The sequence below is a fragment of the Asterias amurensis genome, chromosome 13 (genome assembly GCF_032118995.1).
Source record: "Asterias amurensis chromosome 13, ASM3211899v1".
In the NCBI taxonomy this organism is placed as follows: domain Eukaryota; kingdom Metazoa; phylum Echinodermata; class Asteroidea; order Forcipulatida; family Asteriidae; genus Asterias; species Asterias amurensis.
Genome location: NC_092660.1, coordinates 18,125,149 through 18,147,028, shown reverse-complemented (window position 1 = coordinate 18,147,028; position 21,880 = coordinate 18,125,149). Strand labels below are relative to the sequence as shown.

The 21,880-nt window shown below is 38.4% G+C and overlaps 1 protein-coding gene across 4 annotated transcripts in view; it reads right to left on the bottom strand.

The window, feature by feature from the left end:
- Window position 1: 1 nt before the first annotated feature.
- Window positions 2–21,880, bottom strand: part of LOC139946378 (nuclear factor 1 X-type-like) — a 43,743-nt gene continuing 21,864 nt past the window's right edge. The window contains exons 8-12 of one of the 4 annotated variants that reach the window (XM_071944020.1): window positions 20,636–20,831; window positions 14,598–14,764; window positions 13,656–13,824; window positions 7,281–7,328; window positions 2–6,556 (exon numbers count right to left, since the gene is read on the bottom strand). In XM_071944020.1, coding sequence (XP_071800121.1) covers window positions 6,477–6,556; window positions 7,281–7,328; window positions 13,656–13,824; window positions 14,598–14,764; window positions 20,636–20,831 — 660 coding nt within the window. In that variant the 3' untranslated portion in view covers window positions 2–6,476. Of the gene's footprint in view, window positions 6,557–7,280; window positions 7,329–12,920; window positions 13,049–13,655; window positions 13,825–14,597; window positions 14,765–20,635; window positions 20,832–21,880 lie in introns of those variants that run through there. The other 3 variants (XR_011787233.1, XM_071944021.1, XM_071944022.1) reach the window with 3 other exon arrangements.

Genomic DNA, 21,880 nt, shown 5'->3' with positions numbered 1-21,880 from the left:
TGAAGATTGGGAGATTTTAATCATCAATTCTGAATACAAAACATTTAGCTAGTTTCATTTCTAAAGTGATAACGCTACATTGGAAAGACAAAAGCAATGTCAAGCTTCGAATAACAAGGACAACTTGCAAGCTTTGGACCCTACATCATAGAACAATACAATACCAGACCATTAACAAGCCAAATCCGCCATATTTGTCATATTCCCTGTTTGTAAGTACTTCTAATGCTTATGGATACAGAAAGGCACCAGACTTATTAGTTTGGATGAAAAAGCAAGAAGGCTGCAAGGTCAATCTTTTTATAAGGACATCTTGTCATTCCACGAAACCTTTTTGTCTAAAAAATATATCTCCGAGTACAGAGCTTGCATAGTCTTGTTCTGGTGCAGTTAGTTTATAAACTTTGCATGTAACTCCATGTTTATGTCCTGCAATAAAGCAACTGACCGTCCGATCTGAAATAAACAGTTGTTTTTAGGGTGAAGCAACTTTTCCTGCACAGCCCATGTGTAGCAAAGATGGTGTAACCAACAATAGCCGGAATTGTTCCTGTCAAATATATCCAACTTTTCCCTACAAAACGTCCAGGAAGACAAAGTTATTAAAACACACTGTGGTTCCCCACATATACGTGGAGCTTGAATTCTGGTAAGAGACAATGATCAAGTCACAAATTTTTGTTTCAGACAGGCAAACCTTGCATGACATTTACATTAGGTTCAGCGGCTCATGACAAGATCAACGTCTAAAGCCAGAACCTCCAGAGCCATTACAACAGTCGATCTTGGGACTTTCAGTGCACCTCGCTCCTAACCGTTTCAGACATCAAATTTTTTATCAATAATTGCTCAGGTGTTAACAGCTCTTCCATTTTCTGTGTACAAAATCCCTCTACACATAAATTCAAACGTCTTGTGTACATTGTCAAAATACCAGCACTACATATCAAATTTAACCAACACCGAGTATACATATACATTGGTTATAGAGAAGTTATATAACATACATTTTGCAGTAGATAATTTTCCATCGACAGTCGAGAAATTACAGTTTAGACAGACAGTTGTCAGCGTTCACAAGGCTGTTAACATGAATATACATTAAAGAATGAACATTATAGCCTACAGTTTAATACAATAATAAAAGTGATTGTGATAGATAGGAAGTTGTACCTTTGCAAGTCTTTTTTTTCCGCCGTAAAAAAAATCAAAAAATACTTTTTGCGCAGAAATCCTTCAAAGCCTGATATTTCTGGAAGATTTTTTTTCGTTCCTTTACACACATTTTCCACTTGGAAGACATAACTTGTCAAAATACTGAGAACCGTATAAAAAGAAGTCCGAGTTTGTTTAATTAGTCTGGAAAATATTAAATTTGTCAAAAGCATATACACAAGCTGGTGACAAACCGTCGCTGCAATGTTGCAATTTTTAAAAACTTTTACTCTGGAATACAGAGATATATCTGCATTTAGCCAACGGTCTGAGTTATGTTTGTCCGAGTACTGACATTAATGTGCTTTACAGAAACTGGTTACCAGCCATCAAGCTATGTATTTAAAATGTGACTGGTTTCCTGCACTCTCTGTGCTCGACTTGTGTATCTTTTAAGCATTTTCCTTTGCTGAGCGGCTCTTTGATACTGAGCCACAAGATCTTTACCTTTATCTCAAATAGATTTGGTTGCAGAAGTGGGATATAGAAAAATAGTGTTAACTGACAGTGTCAGAAGTGGGATACTGAATTAGGTTTCTTCGCTTAATACAACCAATGATTAGTGCTTAGGAGCTTTTGTTGCATTGTAGAGAAGTTTTCTCAAGACTTACTTACAGCTTTACCAAATGTGTACAAGACTAATATCAGCAGAAAATTACGTGCCTGATCAGGTAAACAACTACTTAAATAATTTCTTCATGTATATACATCAGTATCGTCAATACAAATATTTCAAAAGCATATTTCCAATACGATTTTGTTTTCTTCTCTCTCTTGAAATTTCAGTAGTCTTACTAACAATTAACTTGAGCTTTTTTTTAAGTGTTTCTCTTTCCAATGGACGGTTGTGAAATACTGATTAATAATATCACTATTTAAAAACACTTCAATCTCACGAGGATATCTTGCACCACAACAAAATGACTTGAAACCACTGCACTGATTCATTCAAAACAACAAGATAAATATCATGAGCAGGGCATCTCTGCAGTGACAAGTGATTATTAAATTCATTGTAAGCTTCTCTTGAGTTTGGAAAGTAAATACTCTAATATTAAAAATCCCATCCGCAATACCTATAAAACAGACAGCATGAACATTATAAACTTCAGTGGAAATGGTTTAACTGCAAACTTTATTTGTTTTTAACAAGCTGCTGTTCTTAAAAAAAGGTTCAAGTGATGTTCATTGAACTTACATCAATTTGGGTTAAACCTGTCATAGGATTGAACATGTTCCCTGCATGCAATAGCAGTAAGGATTGCCAATTCTAAACAGACCAAAAATGAGGCCAGACTAGTATGAACTCACTGCAGATTCCATGTCTCACAGTTCTAAAACTATAATTACAGACGCCAACTGTTCCTTTAAATTTTCAACCATTTTTTTTACTTAATGTGGATGACCAGTGCATTGACATCAAAGATTTCTATCGACTTCAGTGTCTTGTATTTGAACCAAGTAAATTTTTGTTTGAAGATCAACTGGCCAATTTTGAAATTTAGTTGTCCTTTTTATCCAAATCAGAACAAATTGAAGATGATTCTCTGGCACACTCGGTGTAGATACAAGAAATAAGAGAACTTCGCTCCAGACTCTGAGCCACAAAAACTCTGTGCATAGACATCCTGTATTAATGCCTTTCTCCGCGACAAATCTTATTTACAAAAATAGCGCCCTCTACGTACAAATAATGGAGGCAAAGGCTAGATAGCCATCAAATGAAGTCAAACAAAGACAGTCAATTATCGGAAGATCTTCAATACTTTAAGAAAATTTCTCCAGAAAAGTTTCGCCGTTTTACAGACATTAGGGAGCTTTCGTTTTGGATGACGGATGGTTCTACAATGGTAAGGATGACATTTGGCGTCATGTGCCATGCGTCTGCTTCGAGGATGGTCGTCTCTCATTTTCTACGACAATACTTGGGATGAATCCGCATTGTGCTGAAAATGATCGTTGGCTGAAAACTACCAACCATCACAGAACCATCCGTCATCGAAAACGATACTCTCTATTATACTCTGAATCTGAATCACAACGCACAACGTAGGAAGTGTTTTATACAAGGACCTTTGCCCAGCCTGAAAATGCAAGGGCGCATTGAGTCCCAACCTTGGTCTTATTACAAATAATTACTATAAAAATTACACATTATGTACATGAATGTTTTACAAAGTCTTTCATGCTTGTGAATATACGCCAGATTTTGACCAATATTATTGGTTATACTATAGATATGCCTGGCAAGTAAAGTAAACATGCGCATAAATTAAAATGACTCTCCGGCAAAATTTGGGCAAGAAGTCTTCAGACTCTGATATATGTTTCACACCAGTCAACATATCATTCATGGATTCAAAAAGCTATTGTTTGGTTCTGGATGCGGACATAACAACATCATGCAAAGTAGTGAATGATAATGCTTAATTCATACGTACATGTAATATATATATATAAGTTTTTTATAGGGAGTCGGGTTCTATGGTTTAAAGACAAAGTATCCTTTGGTTTTTAGAAAGGCTCGATTGGTTTCATAAACAAATCTGTGATAACTTCATCTCAAAAAGTGATATAGTTAATCCGGAGAGGTAATGTCCACGCAGGAAGAATAAGCCGTAATTGAATTACATCAAAGAAAGAAACATTTCCCGCAGAAACATTTCTCAGATTGAAATGTTTTGAATCCCTCTCTTTAAAACCAAATTCATTTCAAAAGAGTTGTTTCTCAAAAAGTTAAATCTTAAAACATTTTAAGTTTTCAAGATATTTCTGAAAATCTGGAGCGGTAATGTTTACTAAGGAAGGACAATCCGTAACTGGAATACACAATCTTAGAAACATTTCACGCAGAAAAGTTTCTCTGAGATTGCAAAGTTTTTGAATCCCTCTCTTTAAAACCACATTCAATTCAAGGGAAATATTTCTCAAAGTGATATACAATATCAAACAGCTGCAGGGCATCTTAGCAAGGTTTTTTTTTTTAGTTTGTTTATTTTTTAAATAACTACCAAAGGTTTACCCTTCCTTTAAACTGGTGCTAAATGTACCCCGACAATTGCTTTTGGCCTTTGCTCCAGCTTAAATGGGCTCCATCGTTAATTAGAAAACACGACTGGGCCGAAGCAAAATTGGAAACTGGAAAAGGTGACTCAAGTATAGAATAATTTTGGAATTAGACTAAAATGCTGCCTAAGGTCTTTAAAATTGGGAAGTGATTCAAACTTTGTGGGTTTTAATTTCTTTCCACCACACCCTACTGCAATGACCTTCATAAGGAAGTAGGTCGATCTCTCAGTTTGGGTTTCTAAGGATTAGTTTAAATGCCAATGTCATTCATAAATTAGTCTATTACTACTGGGGAATTTCTTTATCGCCCAGAAAATTTCTGAATGTATCCCAAAAATTTAATTACTGAATAAATTATTAATTTTATAAAACATCATGAGTAGTTGGAAAGATTAACAATTTCAAGGTTAATTGTTCAAAGGGAAAAAAAACGTTACAAAATAAATAAATCTAAAACAAAAAATATATACAAAGAATAAAGTCTCAATTCGTAGGCTCTGCTTAAATGACGGCCTTGAATTCTTATTTTTGAAATCCTGATTTGTCTGTGCAGTAAATTTTGCAGTACTGAATCCATTAAAATCATTCAACACAATAAAATGGATTTTTCTGGGGTAGTGAAAATATATTGTACTCTATTGATCAAATCAATTAGACTGGATCTAGTCCTCTCTCTGAAATGAAATTATGGTAACAAAAACATCTCTGGCAAGATATGGCAAAACAAAATGATTTTGTTGCATGACTGAATCATTGGGCATGCAGTACAGCCCTTTTCACTCAACAGCAATTTAGCGAGGGTCCCTTGCTTAATTTTAGCATGGTTGTGAAATTTAAGGGGGGGGGGTTGTCGAAGGAAAAGACTTCATGTCCCAGAGCAGAATAAGGAGTTTTCATCGAACATGAACAAAGTTCGATGTTCGATGATACAACATTGGCTCCATCAAGGTGAAATTCACAGCAAATTATTCACTTTCAAAACGTTCAAGAAGAGTATTTTTTTGCAAAAAAAAAAAAAAAAAGGAAAAATAAACTTAATTTTGTTTTTCTTCTTGTGGATCGTTTTTTTCCATTTCATGATATTTCTATTTTTTCTCGAAGACCAATAGCCCGGGGGTCGTTTCACAAAGAGTAAGGACTAGTCCTAACTTAAGACTATTCCCAGGAGATATTAAAGTCCTAACTCTTTGTGAAATCCACCCAAGACAAATATTATACAAAAGGATTATTTGTTTTGGACTGGTGACACTAGCAGTTGCGGTTTTCACGAAATGCACTTTAAATTATGAATTCATTACTACCTCTGTTGTACCATCACTTTGTAGCAATTAATTCCAAGATAAAAACAACCCACTGCAGGCCATCAATACTGAGATGAAGAAAAAATACTTCTCCGATAACTCTTTGAAATAAAATTTTAAAAAATACTTAAATAAGACGGCTTTAGAAGCAAACTCAACAACAAAGTGGACTATACAGAATACGATAATTCTATTATAAATAAAATCTCAACGGGGCACTTCATCATGCAAATTGTTATAATACAAATTTTCTCCTGAATAAAAAGCTCACAGCATGGGGAAGACCAAACATGAAGAAAAAAAGTGTCGCCTTGAAGACGTCTTTAAAATCCATACTCTCAGCTCGTAATCTTTCTTGGTGTCAAGGGGTTAAAGTTGATGTCCAAAGCGAAAATTTAGTTTAACTTGAAGCAAACCAAAACCATTCCACTTTAAGATGCTCAACAATCCAAACAAACTCACCACCAGTTGTAGTATACAACCAAGGCCAGGCATGACAAAACTGCTAAGCAGTCTTCTGCATATCAAATTTTCGCTAAGCAGAAATATAAGATTTTTCCGTTAAAAAAATAATATTAATAATTAACCAGATAATTTTGGATGTCATCAACTTTAGCTGAGCAAACATTTGCCGTTGCTTAGCACATTTGTAAATAGGCCTGTTTTCACAAAGAGAAGCAACGTCAATCAATCCCTGTCGCCACAACCATCTCTCTGTGGATCTTGCTAGTGATACAAGGAGCGTTCCTGAAGACCGCCCAAATGTCCGATAAGTCACTACAAGCCAACATCTCCTCTTGCTAAGCAACTCCCCACTGGTCACTCCTGAACACTGAGAAAGTGATAACCCAAAATCAATTGGTCTGTCCTCTTTTATAAAACTGTTCGGAACTATTTAGTTTCTGTTGGCGTCACCGTGTTACCAGCTGTTTCCATTGGTTCCGCTGTCAAGTTCACTGGAACAAATCTCTCTGCACAGAAGAAAAAAGGCGGGAAAATAGCAGGTTTTAATTCAACTCAATTCAAGAATACATTTATTTCCATACTCTCATAAAAGAACAACGACAGTTACATGTATTACGGAGTAAAGAAAACATATCTTTAAGTAAGAGTAAACATAAATAAATAAGGTTTTAATAGCAATAATAATTGGTTTGTATTAAGGGGTTCTCAAAGCGCTGCCAACATCATTACCCCTGGTCACTGTGCCATTTCATTCCTGAAACCATCTAAGTTCTCTAGGAAGAGTATACAGCCTGTGCAACAAATATACGCCACTCGGCTAAATCAATCACAAGAACAATCTCTGCCCTCACAGGTTCCCCGGGGTGGAGATAATAGTAAAGTGTCTGGCTCAGGGACAAAAGTGTCACGACTGGGACTTGAACCCACACTCTGTGATCAGAAACACTGGAGCTTGAGTGCAATTCTCTTATCCGCTCGACCCCGACACCCCAAAGTAGAGAAGCTTGGTCGTTATTTACAGACACAAGTACTGAATTTTTTAATTTGTATAATAATAACATCATGACAATAGTAAAAATCTTCAAAAGCATTTAGATAGCATTTTTGCACCGAAAAGGTACCACAACGCTTTACAACAATAATATGAAAACAATTCTACTGAGACGCTTCAAATTATCTTGAATTTCTTATGCAACTTTCAAAAGTGAGTAGGGGTGAAATACAACTTACCATTATAACCTAACAATGCCTCGTCGTTCGTTGCAGCCGCAATTAAACCTAGGGAAAGGACGCAACAAAAGAACTTGATTAGTGATTACAAACATGAACACATCATAGCTTCATAAACACTTTATTATTATTAGGCCTAATATTTTTATTTAAATGGTTTATTAAAACTACTGGAATACAGCAGCTAAAAGCCGAAATGTACAGTTAAAAAAAACAGTAATTAAACATGATTAAAAGCATCAGCAGTATACTACAAATACACACAAAAACTACAAACAGTTATTTAGAAATATGAAGTGACAGCACAAACACTTGTGACAGCACAATACTCATACAAGCAATGGAGAGATTGTTGACAGTATAAAACATTGTGAGAAACAGCTCCCTCTGAAGTAACGTACATTGTAGTTTTTCAGAAAGAGCTTATTTCTCACTCAAATTTGAAAGGTAGTGGACACTATAGATAATTACTCAAAATAATTACTAGCACAAAACCTTACTTGGTAACAAGTAATGGGGAAAGGTTGATAATATAAAACATTGTGAGAAACGACTCCCTCTGAAGTAACGTACATTGTAGTTTTTCAGAAAGAGCTTATTTCTCACTCAAATATTAAAGACTCCACGCCTGAAGCCTTTTATTAGGCATCTGAAAGCACACAAATTTGCGCAACAAGGGTCACAAATTACCAAACATATCCACGTGCCTTTAAAGAAAAAGGGGAAACTAAATGTAGATTTCCTTAACTAGAAGAATTAAACAATACAAATTTTAACAGTATTACTCGTTGGATAAAGACATCTTGAGAAATTCAACAGGTGGGCATTTACAACCTGTAAATAAGTGGCCTTTAAAATGACAACCTTGTGGATGCCACATGTGCACACCCCCGTTCACGAAGAAACGACCCGATTAAAAAAAAACAGGGGACTAGGTAGGGTTTTTTTTACTTCCGTATGATCCCCAAACAGGATGCTACATAAGGCATATACGGTGTGTACATTACAACCCCTGTTCATGAAAAAATGTCCCGACTAAACAAAAGGAGGGGGTTGGGCAGCGTTTTTTTGACTTCCGTATGATCCCCAAACAGGATGCCACAAAAGCAATAAAAAGGCATATGTCGGACCCTCGATCACGGAAAAAAAAAAAACATTTAAAAAAACAGGGGGCTGTGTAGCATTTTTCGACTTCCGCATCCGACAATAGTGATCCCCAAACAGGATGCCACAAAGGCAATATGTACACACCCCCGTTCACGAAAAAAACGGGGGGCCGGCCGTACAGCGTTTACTCGACTTCCGCATCTGTGTGATCCTCAAACAGGAAGTAGATGATCTAGTCCTGTTGCGTGACTCTTCGGGGATTTGATGGAATCATTCAATCAGGGAAACTTAATCAACCTACAGGGTTCCTTAATGCCATCTGACACAGCACGTTCCAGATAGCTTGCAATTTCATGATCAATTAATTGTGGAAAACGTTTGCTGGCCGGATGTAAAGGATTTTGCAGTGTTTTCATGTACCCAGCTTCCTCTAAACTATCTAGAATTCATTTCATCTTGTAAACTATTACTGGTCGTTTTTTAATATAAATACCGTTTCATTTTTCTAACCTCAAGTACAATTTTGTAAAATGGATTAAATATTGGTTTAAAATTGGATTTCTTTTTTCTAGTGTATTTCTATTTTTATTCCAGAAAAATGATGTTCCAAATGTTGAGTTTGAGTCTCACAAATATCTTTCAATCCTGCTCATTAAAAACAGCGTGTTGTGCAATGCATGTGGAACAACTCAGGGTTTGATTTCACAAAGAGTTAAGACTAGTCTTATTTTGAGTTAGGACGAGTTATTTTAACAACTCCTGTAGAGTCCTAGACCTAGGCCTTAGTTAAAGGCAGTGGACACTATTGGTAATTACTCAAAATAATTATTAGCATAAAACCTTACTTAGTAACAAGTGATGGGGAGACATTGGTAGTATAAAACATTGTGAGAAATGGCTCCCTCTGTTGTGGAGTATTTTTCGAGAAGTATTTTTCCACGAATTTGATTTTGAGACCTCAAGTTTAGAATTTGAGGTCTCGAAATCAAGCATATGAAAGCACACAACTCCGTGTGACCAGGGTGTTTTTTCTTTGATTGTTATCTCGCAACTTTGGCGACCGATTGAGCTCAAATTTTCTCAGGTTTGTTATTGTATGCATATGTTGAGATACACTAACTGTGAAGGCTAGTCTTTGACAATTACCAATAGTGTCCACTGTCTTCAAGACTAGTCTTATTTCGAGGACGAGTTATTTTAACAACTCCTATAGAGTCCTAGACCTAGGCCTTAGTTAAGACTATCTTTTTGAAATCAACCCACCGTATCATTTGGAGAAGAGGTTTTCCCTGGCATGGTCTGGCAGCAATATGACAACCTCAACTAGTACTACTTCCAAAATCTTGAATTATGATTATACTCCTTCTGTTTTTTGTGCAATTCTGGGTCTTTTTTCCGATTACTTTTGGGTCTTGTGGCGTTTGTGCATTTTAATGTTTTCTGTTTTTTAATCACGTGTAACTATCTTTTTATTGTATTAACTGACAAATTGTCAATTAAGACCACAATTCAGGGGTTTTTTTTTACTGCCAGTGTCCTTTTTTAAATGGTGTTGAATAAAATAAACCATTAATAATAATAATAATAATCTCATAGCATGGAGTTGTTTTTAACAATCTCTACTGATGGTGTCATGGCCACGTGGTTTTAAAGCATCAAACTCAAGTTCAGGGCCCAATTTCATGGCTCTGCTTACCGCTGATTCTGCACTTACGAACACGATTCCCCGCTTACGTGCAAGCGCTGAATTTTTGCGCTAGCCTTGTAAGCGTAGAATGCCTAGTAACGTGGAGTACGCACATGCAGAAACCACAATTCGCCGCTAACCCGTGAAATAGGCTTGCCGTAAGCACAGAATTCCCTGCTTCCGTAAGCGCCGATTCTGTGCTTACGGTAAGCAGAGCCATGAAATTGGGCCCTGGTGGTTAAGTCACATCAGTGTGGGTTCGAATCCCGGTCATGACACTTGTGTCCTTGAGCAAGATGCTTTCTTATCATTGCTATTCTTCCAATAGTTTGCAGAGCAATGAAATTGGGCCCTGATTAGCTGAAAGATGTATTGTTCGGTTGCTAGCAATAGTTGTGGTTTTAGCTGCTCCATGAAATTGTGCCAAGGGCAACAAAGGCCATAACCTCAATTACTCTGCTTGAAATCCTGGTTTCATTTCACCTACATGTACATTGGGGGGGGGGGGTGGTAGTTTTATGGTAAAAAAAGTTGACCCTGTGAACTTGTCAGGGTTATACAATCTACACAACACGTACTAAAAACAAACAGTTAAAGGCACCCACTTTAGAAAGTATGTAATTATTGCAGGCCTGGACTGGCAGTGCTTACCCCAGGAATTCTACGCTTACAACACCCTGTTACAGTTAAGTATGTGTGATTGTAAGCATGGTAAGCGCAACATTACGCGGTAAGTAGCACAAATACCAGAGGTCACCCCATCCAGTTCCAGATTCAACACTCCCAGATCTCAGCGTTTCAGTATTCTTTCTTTCCAAGGGTCATCTGCCTGTGGAACAACCAGCCATCATCAGCTGTGACTGCCCAAACCACGGAGCAGTTTAGGAACAGGCTGAGTCCACTGACCCTACGTTAGGGCAGATGGGTGGCGTTTTTTTAATTGTACTTTTTCCCACTTGTAAATAGAGGATGTGGTGTTCCTGATCGCGCACTTTGCACCTTACAGTACGACTATACTCTAGTACAAGAGGAATGTACTACACCATTTAAATAGATAGATGAAATTTTAGCCCTGAAACTTCACAGAAGGAATGGAGACAATCACCACCAAGCTCTTTGGACATTTTCATAGAGCTGCTTTTAAGCACCAAAAATGGCTAAGGACAAAATTATTAAGACAATCAGAATAAGGTTACCTGCCAAAAGTATCACATGTGCATGTAAACTGTCTTTGAATGTTTTCCTAGTATTGCTATTTATAAGCAGAACTTGTTTTAAGGCCCTGGACACTATTGGTAATTACTCATAATAAATGTTGGCATAAAAAATTACTTTGTAACAAGCAAAGGGGAGCTGTTGATTGTATTTCTTACTCAAAAAGCACACAAGTTTGTGCAACAAGGGTGTTTTTTTCTTTCATTATTCTCTTGCAACTTCAATGAACAATTGAGGTCAAATTTCCACAGATTTGTTATTTTATTCATATGTTAGGATGCATCAGGGGAAATACTGGTCTTTGACAATTACCAAACGTGTCCAGTGCTTTTAGGCAAATTTTTCTGTTTGAGTAACACCATAATTGGGCCCGCGGTCAATGCATTGATGCCTCTTGTCATCGCTCCATGCCCCTGGTCATTGCCTTGATGCCCTTTAAAATGTTGTAGTAGAAATTTCCATTTCCCAATACAGAGTGTCACAACCTGCTTGGATAACAGCACAACAAGTATAACCCAAGGCCTGATACTTCACTGAGGCAACAAAAAGGCGATTGCCTTGGAAACCCCCCTGGTCAATGCCCTTGAAAAACGCCAATAGAAATTTACCATTTCTCCATAGGGTGCCCTTTACTTAATAGGAGAAAATACATTTGTGCCCTTGCCCTTTCAAAAACGAAGCATACAGGCCTGAAAGCCTAGCATTTCTTTAAACCCATCGCCCCCTTATCGAAAGCTTTCTTTAAAAAGGCGTCCTTAGCAAGCAATTAATCCACTGAGCGCACCCCCCCCCCCCTTTACAGTTTCCCCCTGCATCACCCCCTACCCCCTCAATAAAAAAAGTACCCTTTCCAATTTTCCACCTCGATTAGGTCACATGACATCCATACAGGAAATCCGGTTCAGTGTCAAACAAATTTGCCTGGCGCACCGCCAGCAACTTAACTCCCTAAATCCACAAGGGGAATCGGACACGTTACACGATTCTCATTTTCTCTTAATGCCGTTCCAAGGTGGTTTCATAACTACGAGGGTTCTTGTTTATAAAGCTACTTGCTGAATCATGTGCTGCTACTCAGGCCCCCAGCTGCTGTTATAATTTGTCAAGGAAAGGGGCAATGACGGGCAGGGTTAACCACAATAAAAAAGCGTGGCCTTGACGCTGAGTGGCCAAGAGCGTTTTCTCAGAAACAGCAACATCGGGATTCAATAGGCTTTGCTTTTTAAAGGGATAGCATTGGTTGGGATCCCAGTAGGCACTAGCAATAATGAGTAGTGATATGCTGTGAACTGAACATGGTACCAGACTATATTGTACTGTAAGCCTAAATTTAGTTACAGTAATATGCATGGAATAGTTTTTAACAAGAATAAATGCACATTAACAATAGATTATATAGATTTGACGCATGCTTTTATACCCATTTATTGTTAATTTCTATTAACTAAACTTTGTAATTTTGAATGATTTCAGCCTTTTAAAAAAAAATTCAAATTAATAAATGATTCACTGATATTAATCATAAAAATAGATTACAATTGACCTAAATAAACCAACCTTAATCATTATGTTTTTGTTTTTCTAAAACTTTTTTAAAACAATTGGAATAGCACCAACTATCTAATTTATTCGCTTGGTGTACTAAGCAGACACAGGGGCCCCCAATGAGGGGACGGAGAAGGGGTTGTTTTAAACAATGGAACAATGCTTTCCCACAAGGCATTCTCCCATTAAATTGCACCCAAGAGGAAGAAAATTTCTGAAGAAAAGGGAACAATACAGAGAAAAATTTATGAATACCAAGTTAGTAAAATAGCAATATACCATAAACCTGTTTTAAAAAGAAGAAAATGAAGTAAAAATTGTTATAGAACACATACATCAAAGCACACAAAAAAGCATCACTCGGACCCAGAGGAAATCCACCTCAATTCCCATAAAAGGGCAAGAAAATCGTGTGTAAAGAGCAAGATCTCCTGTAGGACCACAAAACGCACACGCAGGACAGTTCATTTCAGAACTGAGAAGCCATCCGAAAAATCTGAAAAATCTACTCCACAGAAGTAGGATATAGCAGACAGTTCTTTAAGGAACAAACTCTACATGTACCTGGCAAGTAGATACACACAAATACACAAATATCTTCCTGAAGACGAGCAGAGTATACTGTTCAAAAAGTCGAGACCAAATCGGCTCTTATCAGAGCCACCACTCCTTCAAAAGAGATTTTACCCATGGTTGTACCCGCAAGTTTACTATTCATATTTACATTAAGTTACTCTTAAACCAAATTTACATTAACACCTCACCATGCAATGCCTCAAATCCTTTGAATTAAATACAGAGTTACCGAAAAATGTTCTTACCAGACAGCATGGTGTAGTCTGTATTCTCATCTAGTGAAATCAGAGGCGTCGTCCAGCGTGGGATGGGCGTCGATCGAGGCGTAGACCTGGGAGTGGCAACCGGGGAGGTAAGAAATCCAATCGTTGTAGGACTGATATTGATTGGACTGATATTCGGATAGGAAAGCACCTGAAAAAGAGGCAAAAATAAACAATTATTGGTAAAAAATTAATTGAGATTCTACAAGATACTATTTACTTTGGGCACAATTGAGCAATGTCCGAAATGGAATAGGCAGAAGCACTGATCTAGCCATGGCTGTAGCCAAAGTCGCAATTTCAGATACGTCCTTACTTGCCTTTGACTACTATGGTCAGATACTCTTTATATTCAGGTTATAGACATAGGTGTAGAGTTATCAAACATAGGGTACCAGTCTTTGCAACTATGGCTACAGTTTTCTCATTGCATTCCACCAGCCACCACAGCCGTAGCCAAAAGAAGCCAACTAAAAGACAACCCTGCTCTGAAATCTCACGGGTCAGTGTAAAAGAAAAAAAAATAGGCTTCTTGCCGGCTAGCCGGTAATATATATCATGCTCATTACTTCAAGAAAATGCTCAATGCAAAAGACGTTTTCAAGATAGGATGCACCGTTAAATCAGCAAGCCGTATTACTTTGAAAAGCAAAGGTAAAGCACTGTTAACGAAGCAAGATTATATTTAGCAAAAGACAACAAAAATGTTTAAGTATTCAGTGAGACGATTAAATTCTGATTTTGAACGGTAAAATTTGCAAGATTCAAAACTTTGCAAGGTGGATCATTTGACAAACACTATAATGATTTTGGGGATACTAAATCGGTTTGGATTAGAAATAGTAAAACTCGGGTCTTCGGACGGAATATTCCAACCAATTTCTCATGTTTTGGAAGGGAAAATAAAATCACCCAGTGACACACCTGTGGTTGATGGGCATGCACGAAGCCATTGTCTGACCGGCTGGCACCTAGGACAGTGAAGGGGCTCGTCATGATGCTCCTACTCGCTGGGGGCGTGGTCGGACAAGGGGAGCACTGGATTGTACTCGATGTGGACGACGACAGCGGCACTGAAGATGATGTTGAGACTGGGGGGAAGCAGGGGGGAAACGAACGAAGATGTGTTTCAAGAAGTTCAAGAACTAAGTACAAGAACTTCATTTAAGTTTTTATAAACAACAAAATCATGAGTGTACAGAAACAAAATGGCTGAAGTAAATTGCATTTGTGATGAGCAAAATACTTGGTTGTCTATTGTGAAATGGGATGTGAAAATAAATCCAGCAGAATTTTGAAGATTGATTAATAATGCCATGCGCATGAACCAGTCTCTTTAAATACCTCTTAAGGCAATGGACACCTTTGGTAATTGTCAAAGACCAGTATAAATTATTCTCATTTGGTGTATCCTGACTTATGCATAAAATAAAAAATCTGTGGGAATTTGGACTTGATTGGTCATCAAAATTAAACAAGAATAATGAACAAAAAAACAGCCTTGTTGTACAAATTTGTGTTTTTAGATGTATAATAAATATTTGAGAGCAATATTACCTCTTTCTCAAATACTAAATTACTTGAGAGGGAGCCTTTTCTCACAATGTATAATACTATCAACAGCTCTCTATTACTCGTTACCAGTAAGCTGTTATGCTAACACTTATTTTGAGTAATTACCAATAGTGTCCAGTGCCTTTACATAGTACACAATACATAATATGCATGAATTTGAGCAACATTTAGCATAAGTGCGGCCATTAATTAAAGACCTTAAGAGATTCCACTTGGTGGCAGCAGACAGGTCAGGCAAGTGCTTTCCCACATCGACCTTTCCACTGTGATCAGCAAACTGAGCTGGTTGTCATAGACTGCCAGAATATTAGTAAAACACTTGATTGTGGATATATGGAAAATGCGCTATCCAAAATAATACACTACTTTTCTTGTGTTTTACCTGATTCCCATAGTTTTTCCAACCTCGATTGGCAAAACTCGGGCTGTGAAATTGCAATAGTATTTTACCAGCAGATTAGTTTATGAATTAGTGCTCTGAATCGCCCATAACTTGTTTAATTACCAAAACTTCAAATCTACCATGGACACAAAAAATGCAGTTTGTTTAAGTTTTTATTGGCACAAAAAAAAAAACAAGAAAGAAATTAGCAGATCAGCTTGGAAGTTGCGATTGCATGCCTTGTGTCACAGCCAAAAACAAAAATTATTTTTAATAGTACATTTAGTTGCTAAATGTCGATGACGATGACATGACTGTTTTGCTTGTGCAGCCAATGCAGCCAACCATGCAAGTCAGAATGTCCATGCAACTGTTCAACATGCAGCTCTTTAAAGGAACACGTTGCCTTGGATCGGTCGAGTTGGTCTTTGAAAAGCGTTTGTAGTAATATGCATATGGGTAGAAAGATGCTGTAAAAGTAGAATACAATGATCCACACAAACATCAATCGAAATTGCACGGTTTTCCTTTTACCTCGTCGACTAACACGGTCGGCCATTTATGGGAGTCAAATATTGACTCCCATAAATGGCCGACAGTGTTAGTCGACGAGGTAAAAGGAAAACCACGCAATTTCGAGGCAAACTTGTGTGGATCATTGTATTCTACTTTTAAATTATCTTTCTAACCATATGCATTTTATATCATACGGTTACAAATGCTTTTTTATAGACCAACTCGTCCGATCCAAGGCAACGTGTTCCTTTAAATAACATGAAGAATACAAAACACAAATCCGTTCTTAAAGGTCTAGAAAATCAGCCATTTTGCAATTTGGATAATGTCTGGTACAATGACTTGCTGAGTCTCCACAGCTGAAATTTGAACTCCTCAAGACTAAACAACTGCTATAAACTGGTTCAAGGCAAGCTTTTTGTATAGCAACCTCCCATTGTGCCAATCACATTCATTCAGAATCATGTATGGGTGTTCGGCAGCTCAAAACTCATAAAAAAGCTAGCCCGAATCATGTGACAGAGCAACTATCTCTATAGTATGATGAATTCAAATTTTAGTCGTACATGTAGTACCAGACATTGTTTAAATATATCCGAGGGAAAACCAGGGGCACTATGGTAATGACAAGGGGCAAAAGAGGCAGCTGCCCTCGTTGCACAAGTTAAAAGCATCAAGCCTGCCTCACATCTTTCTTTCTAAACACTGAAAGGTAATTACTGTGTGTGCTTCTCTTGCAATGACTTGCAATTTTGTAACGTTCCAGCATCAGTATTCAGAAGAACGTTGCGAGTTGATTGATAGTCAAACCAACTTTAAATCAGGGCCCAATTTCATAGAGCTGCTAAGCACAAAAATTTGCTTAGCATGAAATTTCTCTGTTGATAAAAACAGGATTACCAACCCAATTTCCATTTGTTGCATATTGCTTGTTATTGGTATTCAGCTGTTGCTTGCTTATCCTGAAAATCACGTGGAAATTTGGTTGGTAATCCTGTTTTTATCAAGGAAGAAATTTCATGCTAAGCAAATTTTTGTGCTTAGCAGCTCTATGAAATTGGGCCCAGATGAGTTTTTACATATTTTTCTGATGACTAGGTAGGTTTAGTTAAGATGCATCATCTTCTGGAACGAGTGATACATCATTGTTTTGGGTTGTTTTTTTTACACAGGATTAGAAAGTACATTTTGACAAATACATCAACTGGGTTGAGCAGCAGTTGGTTAAATCAACAGGCCTTCAAGTATGTCAAAAGTACCCAAGGCCCCGTATTAACATCGCAATTGACGTGGTGTCATGTGCTTTTGTTGTGGGTCACTTTGCCATACCTAAAATAAACTTACATTTTCCCCATAAGAAGTGCCCCTTATACAGGAGGAAAATTGTTGTGCCCTTTCAAAATTGAAGTTCAAGGCCTAACACCCCCCCACCCCCCCCCCCCCCCACCAATTTCATAAAATGTCACGCATGTCTAATAACAAACTACTGTCAAATTCTCGACACGCGCAAAAAAGTTTCTTCTAAACTAAGTACACATGCCCTCTGAGAATGATTGATGGCCATCTTTTGTAAGTTAGACAGGCGGATATTGATAATTACGCGCAAATTGTAAAATTGATTCATCTGACGTGTCAAGTCGAAGTTGCATAACTTTGGTTTTGATGCTATTACTGTATTCAACTGTTCGCGTATACATGTATGTGCAATGTACGTCAGAAATAGGAGGTTACAACTGTAAACTTTGGGAACCTTACATCTCAATAGACACAAACAAAAGTTCAGAATCCAGTGCTCTGGACAGTGGGGTGACTTTTATATCTCAGAATATTTTCACACTGACCCTGGATTATATTTACAAGACTAGAACCAAAATGATAAAAAAAAAAGCAGAACCAAAATGATAAAAAAAAAAGCAGAACCAAAATGAGAAACGCAGTTTTATCATCTTAAAGCCATTGGACCCTTTCGGTTCAGAAAAAAAATAAAAAAATAACAGATTTACAAATAACTTACAGGGTTTACTGAAGGCAATGGTGAAATACTTCTCTTGAAATATTATTCATGAAATGGTTTACTTTTTGAGAAGACAGCAAAACAATATCAATTCTCGATGGCGAGAATTACGGATTTATTTTAAACACATGTCATGACACGGCGAAACGCGCGGAAACCAAGGGTGGGTTTTCCCTTAATTTTCTCCCGATTCCGATGAGCGATTGAGCCTAAATTTTCAAACGTTTGTTATTTGATATAGAAGTTGTGGTACACGAAGTGTGGGCCTTGGACAATTCTGTTTACCGAAAGGGTCCAATGGTTTCAACTGTATCTGTTGTATTTGAACAAACGCTAAGAGACAATTAATATCTGTTCTTTTTTATTGGTGGTGTTCATCAGCAGGGTTGAAAGAGATTTGTGAGACTCAAACTCAACATTTGAACATCATTCATTTGAGACTAAGATGTTGAATTGTAAATACTTGTCCTAGATATTATTTGAGGCATTGTATGGTGAGGTATCAATATATTTGGTTTGCGGTAACACCATGTGTGTATCTACTAGCCAGGTAGAGTTTGTTCTTCAGAGAACTGTCTTGCTTTATACTCTACTGCCGCAGAGTAGTATGGGATTTTGGGGGAAACTTCTCAGCTCTGAAAAGAACTGTCCTGTTTTTTAACTATTACCTAGGCCCAATTTCATAAGCCTGTAAGCACAAAAATTTCTTGCTTGAAAAAAACAAGATTACCAACCAAAATTTCATTTGTTGCATACTGCTTGTTGCGTGTATTCATTTGCTTATCCTGAATATCACGTGGAAAATTGGTTGGTAATCATGTTTTTATCAAGGAAGAAATTTCATGCTAAGCAATGCTAAGCAAATTTTTGTGCTTACAGGCTTTATGAAACTGGGCCCTGGGCGGAAGGTAGAAACTTGTCCTGTCTTGAATTTTAACTGGCCCAACTCTGAAATCACTGGCTTCGGGTCGGTGGTCCAGTGTAAAATTTGAGCCCTAGCATATGGTAACTACCTAGCTCTGCCAATTGTTAGGATGCTGTACATAAAAACTTGGCAAGAAGAAAGGGGCATGGCACCACAGTCCTTAATCTTAGGGATTAAACATTTAAAGATAGGGTCATAGATTGGTAAGAGCTCCAAAAATTGAATGGCCATAAAAACTTTCTTTGGTGAGAAGAACTGCAGCTGTTGATATTATGGACTATTTTGAAAAAGGATTCCATTACAAAGTAAAATGGTTTGAATCGGTTTTCATGTATGCAAAATTTTGAATCTGAGACACGGCGGCTTCTGCCAGAGATGCGGTTGGTACCTGATGTCAACTTGTCCTACAAGTTCCATTTGGACCATAGAGTTATAATATAAGAACTAGAGGGCGCACTGGTGATGCTTCTTGCACAATTGCGACGGGACCGCAAGGAGACACGCGCTTGCCATCCTGTACGCACGTTAAATATGAAGTACACGTTGGAGTCTGTGTTATATTGAACGCTACGCGATGCTGTTTTGCCAACTTACAAAATGGCCGCACAAACACACGCTGCGCGATGCCTGTTTTGTAAACTTAGAAAATGGCAGCCTTCGCGCATGCAGGATCGCGTATATAGGCTAGTGCGTCCGCTAGCTCTTATATATAACTCTATGAATTGAACTCACAAATGACAACTTAGGATGCAATTTTGGATTGTGGGGTTGTGAACCCAATCTATCTGGGTGGGTCGCTTGATATGCATAGACTGGCATATTATTTATCATGTACACTTATGTATGCATCTGAGAATGTACTATGTATTACTGTGTATTGCTTAAAATTTGAACATAATGAATCTGACAAACTTTGCTTTGAAATGTGAATTGTAAGTACAGTACGATGATAATGAAGATTGATGATTTGTGACTTTTCAACGACTTTTGAGAACTTATGTCATGTTGAGTGCAACATTACTGGCTCCTTTGTGACAGCTTGATCTAAATTTTACGTCACCCTTCTCTAATGTGTACATTCTTGGACCGTAGCCACCAACATATCAACGCTCCCAGCCCCATCGCCATTTCCCAGCTGGCAGTATTTTGCTCTCCGTAACCATGGAGACCAATTGGGCTAACTGGGAGCATGAATCATCGCCCGTTCTAAATTGGCCGTGACATTCAAGAAACCCTCATGTGCTCGCTGCCAAGTCATGTGACAGCCTAACCACCCTGTTGCTCTGTAAACCACTATCAGCTGATAGAGTACTGTTCGGTGGTTACGCTGTTAACTTTACGCAGTTTCCTTTATGGCAACTGAGTCTTTGGGAGTAATTTGTTCTTCTTCTACACAAGTTTGCCTCTGGGCATGCGAAAGACCTTTTTGCTTCTTTGTCTCACAGGATGGCACAATCTCAAATGAAGCTGGATTGAAAATCGTTTTTTAAACAAACCCAATAGACCTACAATCACTTCAAAAACGAAGATGTGATCTTCTTTAAACTCACCTTGTGAACTGGATGTAGTGTTTGGAACACTTGTTTGTGATGTCACTCCGGACAAAGCACCGGTTTGGCCGATGGACGTTGCTATGGCAACGGGCCGAGCCATTGGCGGAGGAGGGGGTGGTGGAAGCATAGCCGTGGGGATGAACCCAGCTATTTTGGTGGGACTGCCTGTGTTGCCAACTGTGTTGTTCTTGGCCTACAGAGAATAACGCAAACATAAAATTGTGTTTTTAATGTGTGTACACATAATAAGACGGAGTTGGGAGTTGGGAATGGGAGTTGAGCTAGGGGTTGGGAGTTGGGCTAGGAGCTGGGGGTAAGAGTAAGGCTACATGTTAGGAGTTAGGCTTAAGAGTTGGGCTAGGCTTAAGAGTTGGGCTAGGGGTTGGGAGTTGGGCAAGGGGTTGGGAGTTGGGCTGGCTAGGAGCTTAGGATGGGAGTAAGGCTACAGGTTAGGAGTTGGGCTTAAGAGTTGGGCTAGGCTTAAGAGTTGGGCTAGGGGTTGGGAGTTGGGCAAGGGGTTGGGAGTTGGGCTAGGAGCTGGGGTGGGAGTAAGGCTACAGGTTAGGAGTAGGGCTAGGCTTAAGAGTTGGGCTAGGGGTTGGGAGTTGGGCAAGGGGTTGGGAGTTGGGCTGGCTAGGAGCTTAGGATGGGAGTAAGGCTACAGGTTAGGAGTTGGGCTTAAGAGTTGGGCTGGGCTTAAGAGTTGGGCTAGGGGTTGGTAGTTGGGCAAGGGGTTAGGAGTTAAGATAGAAGTCAGGATAAAGTTGGGAGACATGATCTTCAGTTGAGCAGGTGGAAAACCAAAATTATCAAATTCAACTATCAGTCCTCAGACCATGAGAATCAAAGAATGTATGCAGTTGTAAGTTGATGAGCTGGGGTGGTTATAGAGCTAAGGTGAGGTTCAATGCTCATATCCAAACTGGCGGCTAGATGACTGTTGCTAAGGGTTTTGCTAAAGATGAACTATACTTCAACCCATGATGATGAGGAAATCTAGCCATGCATCCATGCATAGACGTGGCCGCAAATGTAGAGATGGCCTGATATTCTTTGGAGTGGAGGAAGTATCGGGCCATGTCAAAAACGGCGACTTCGGCTACAGCTACGGTTAGATCAGTGCGTATGTTGAAGAAATAGGCAGACGTGCTCGACCTAGCCGTAGCTGTAGCCGAAGTCGACGTTCCAGACATGGCCTTAGTCTGTACGCCGAATATTTAAACTCTGAGGGATCTGTCTAAA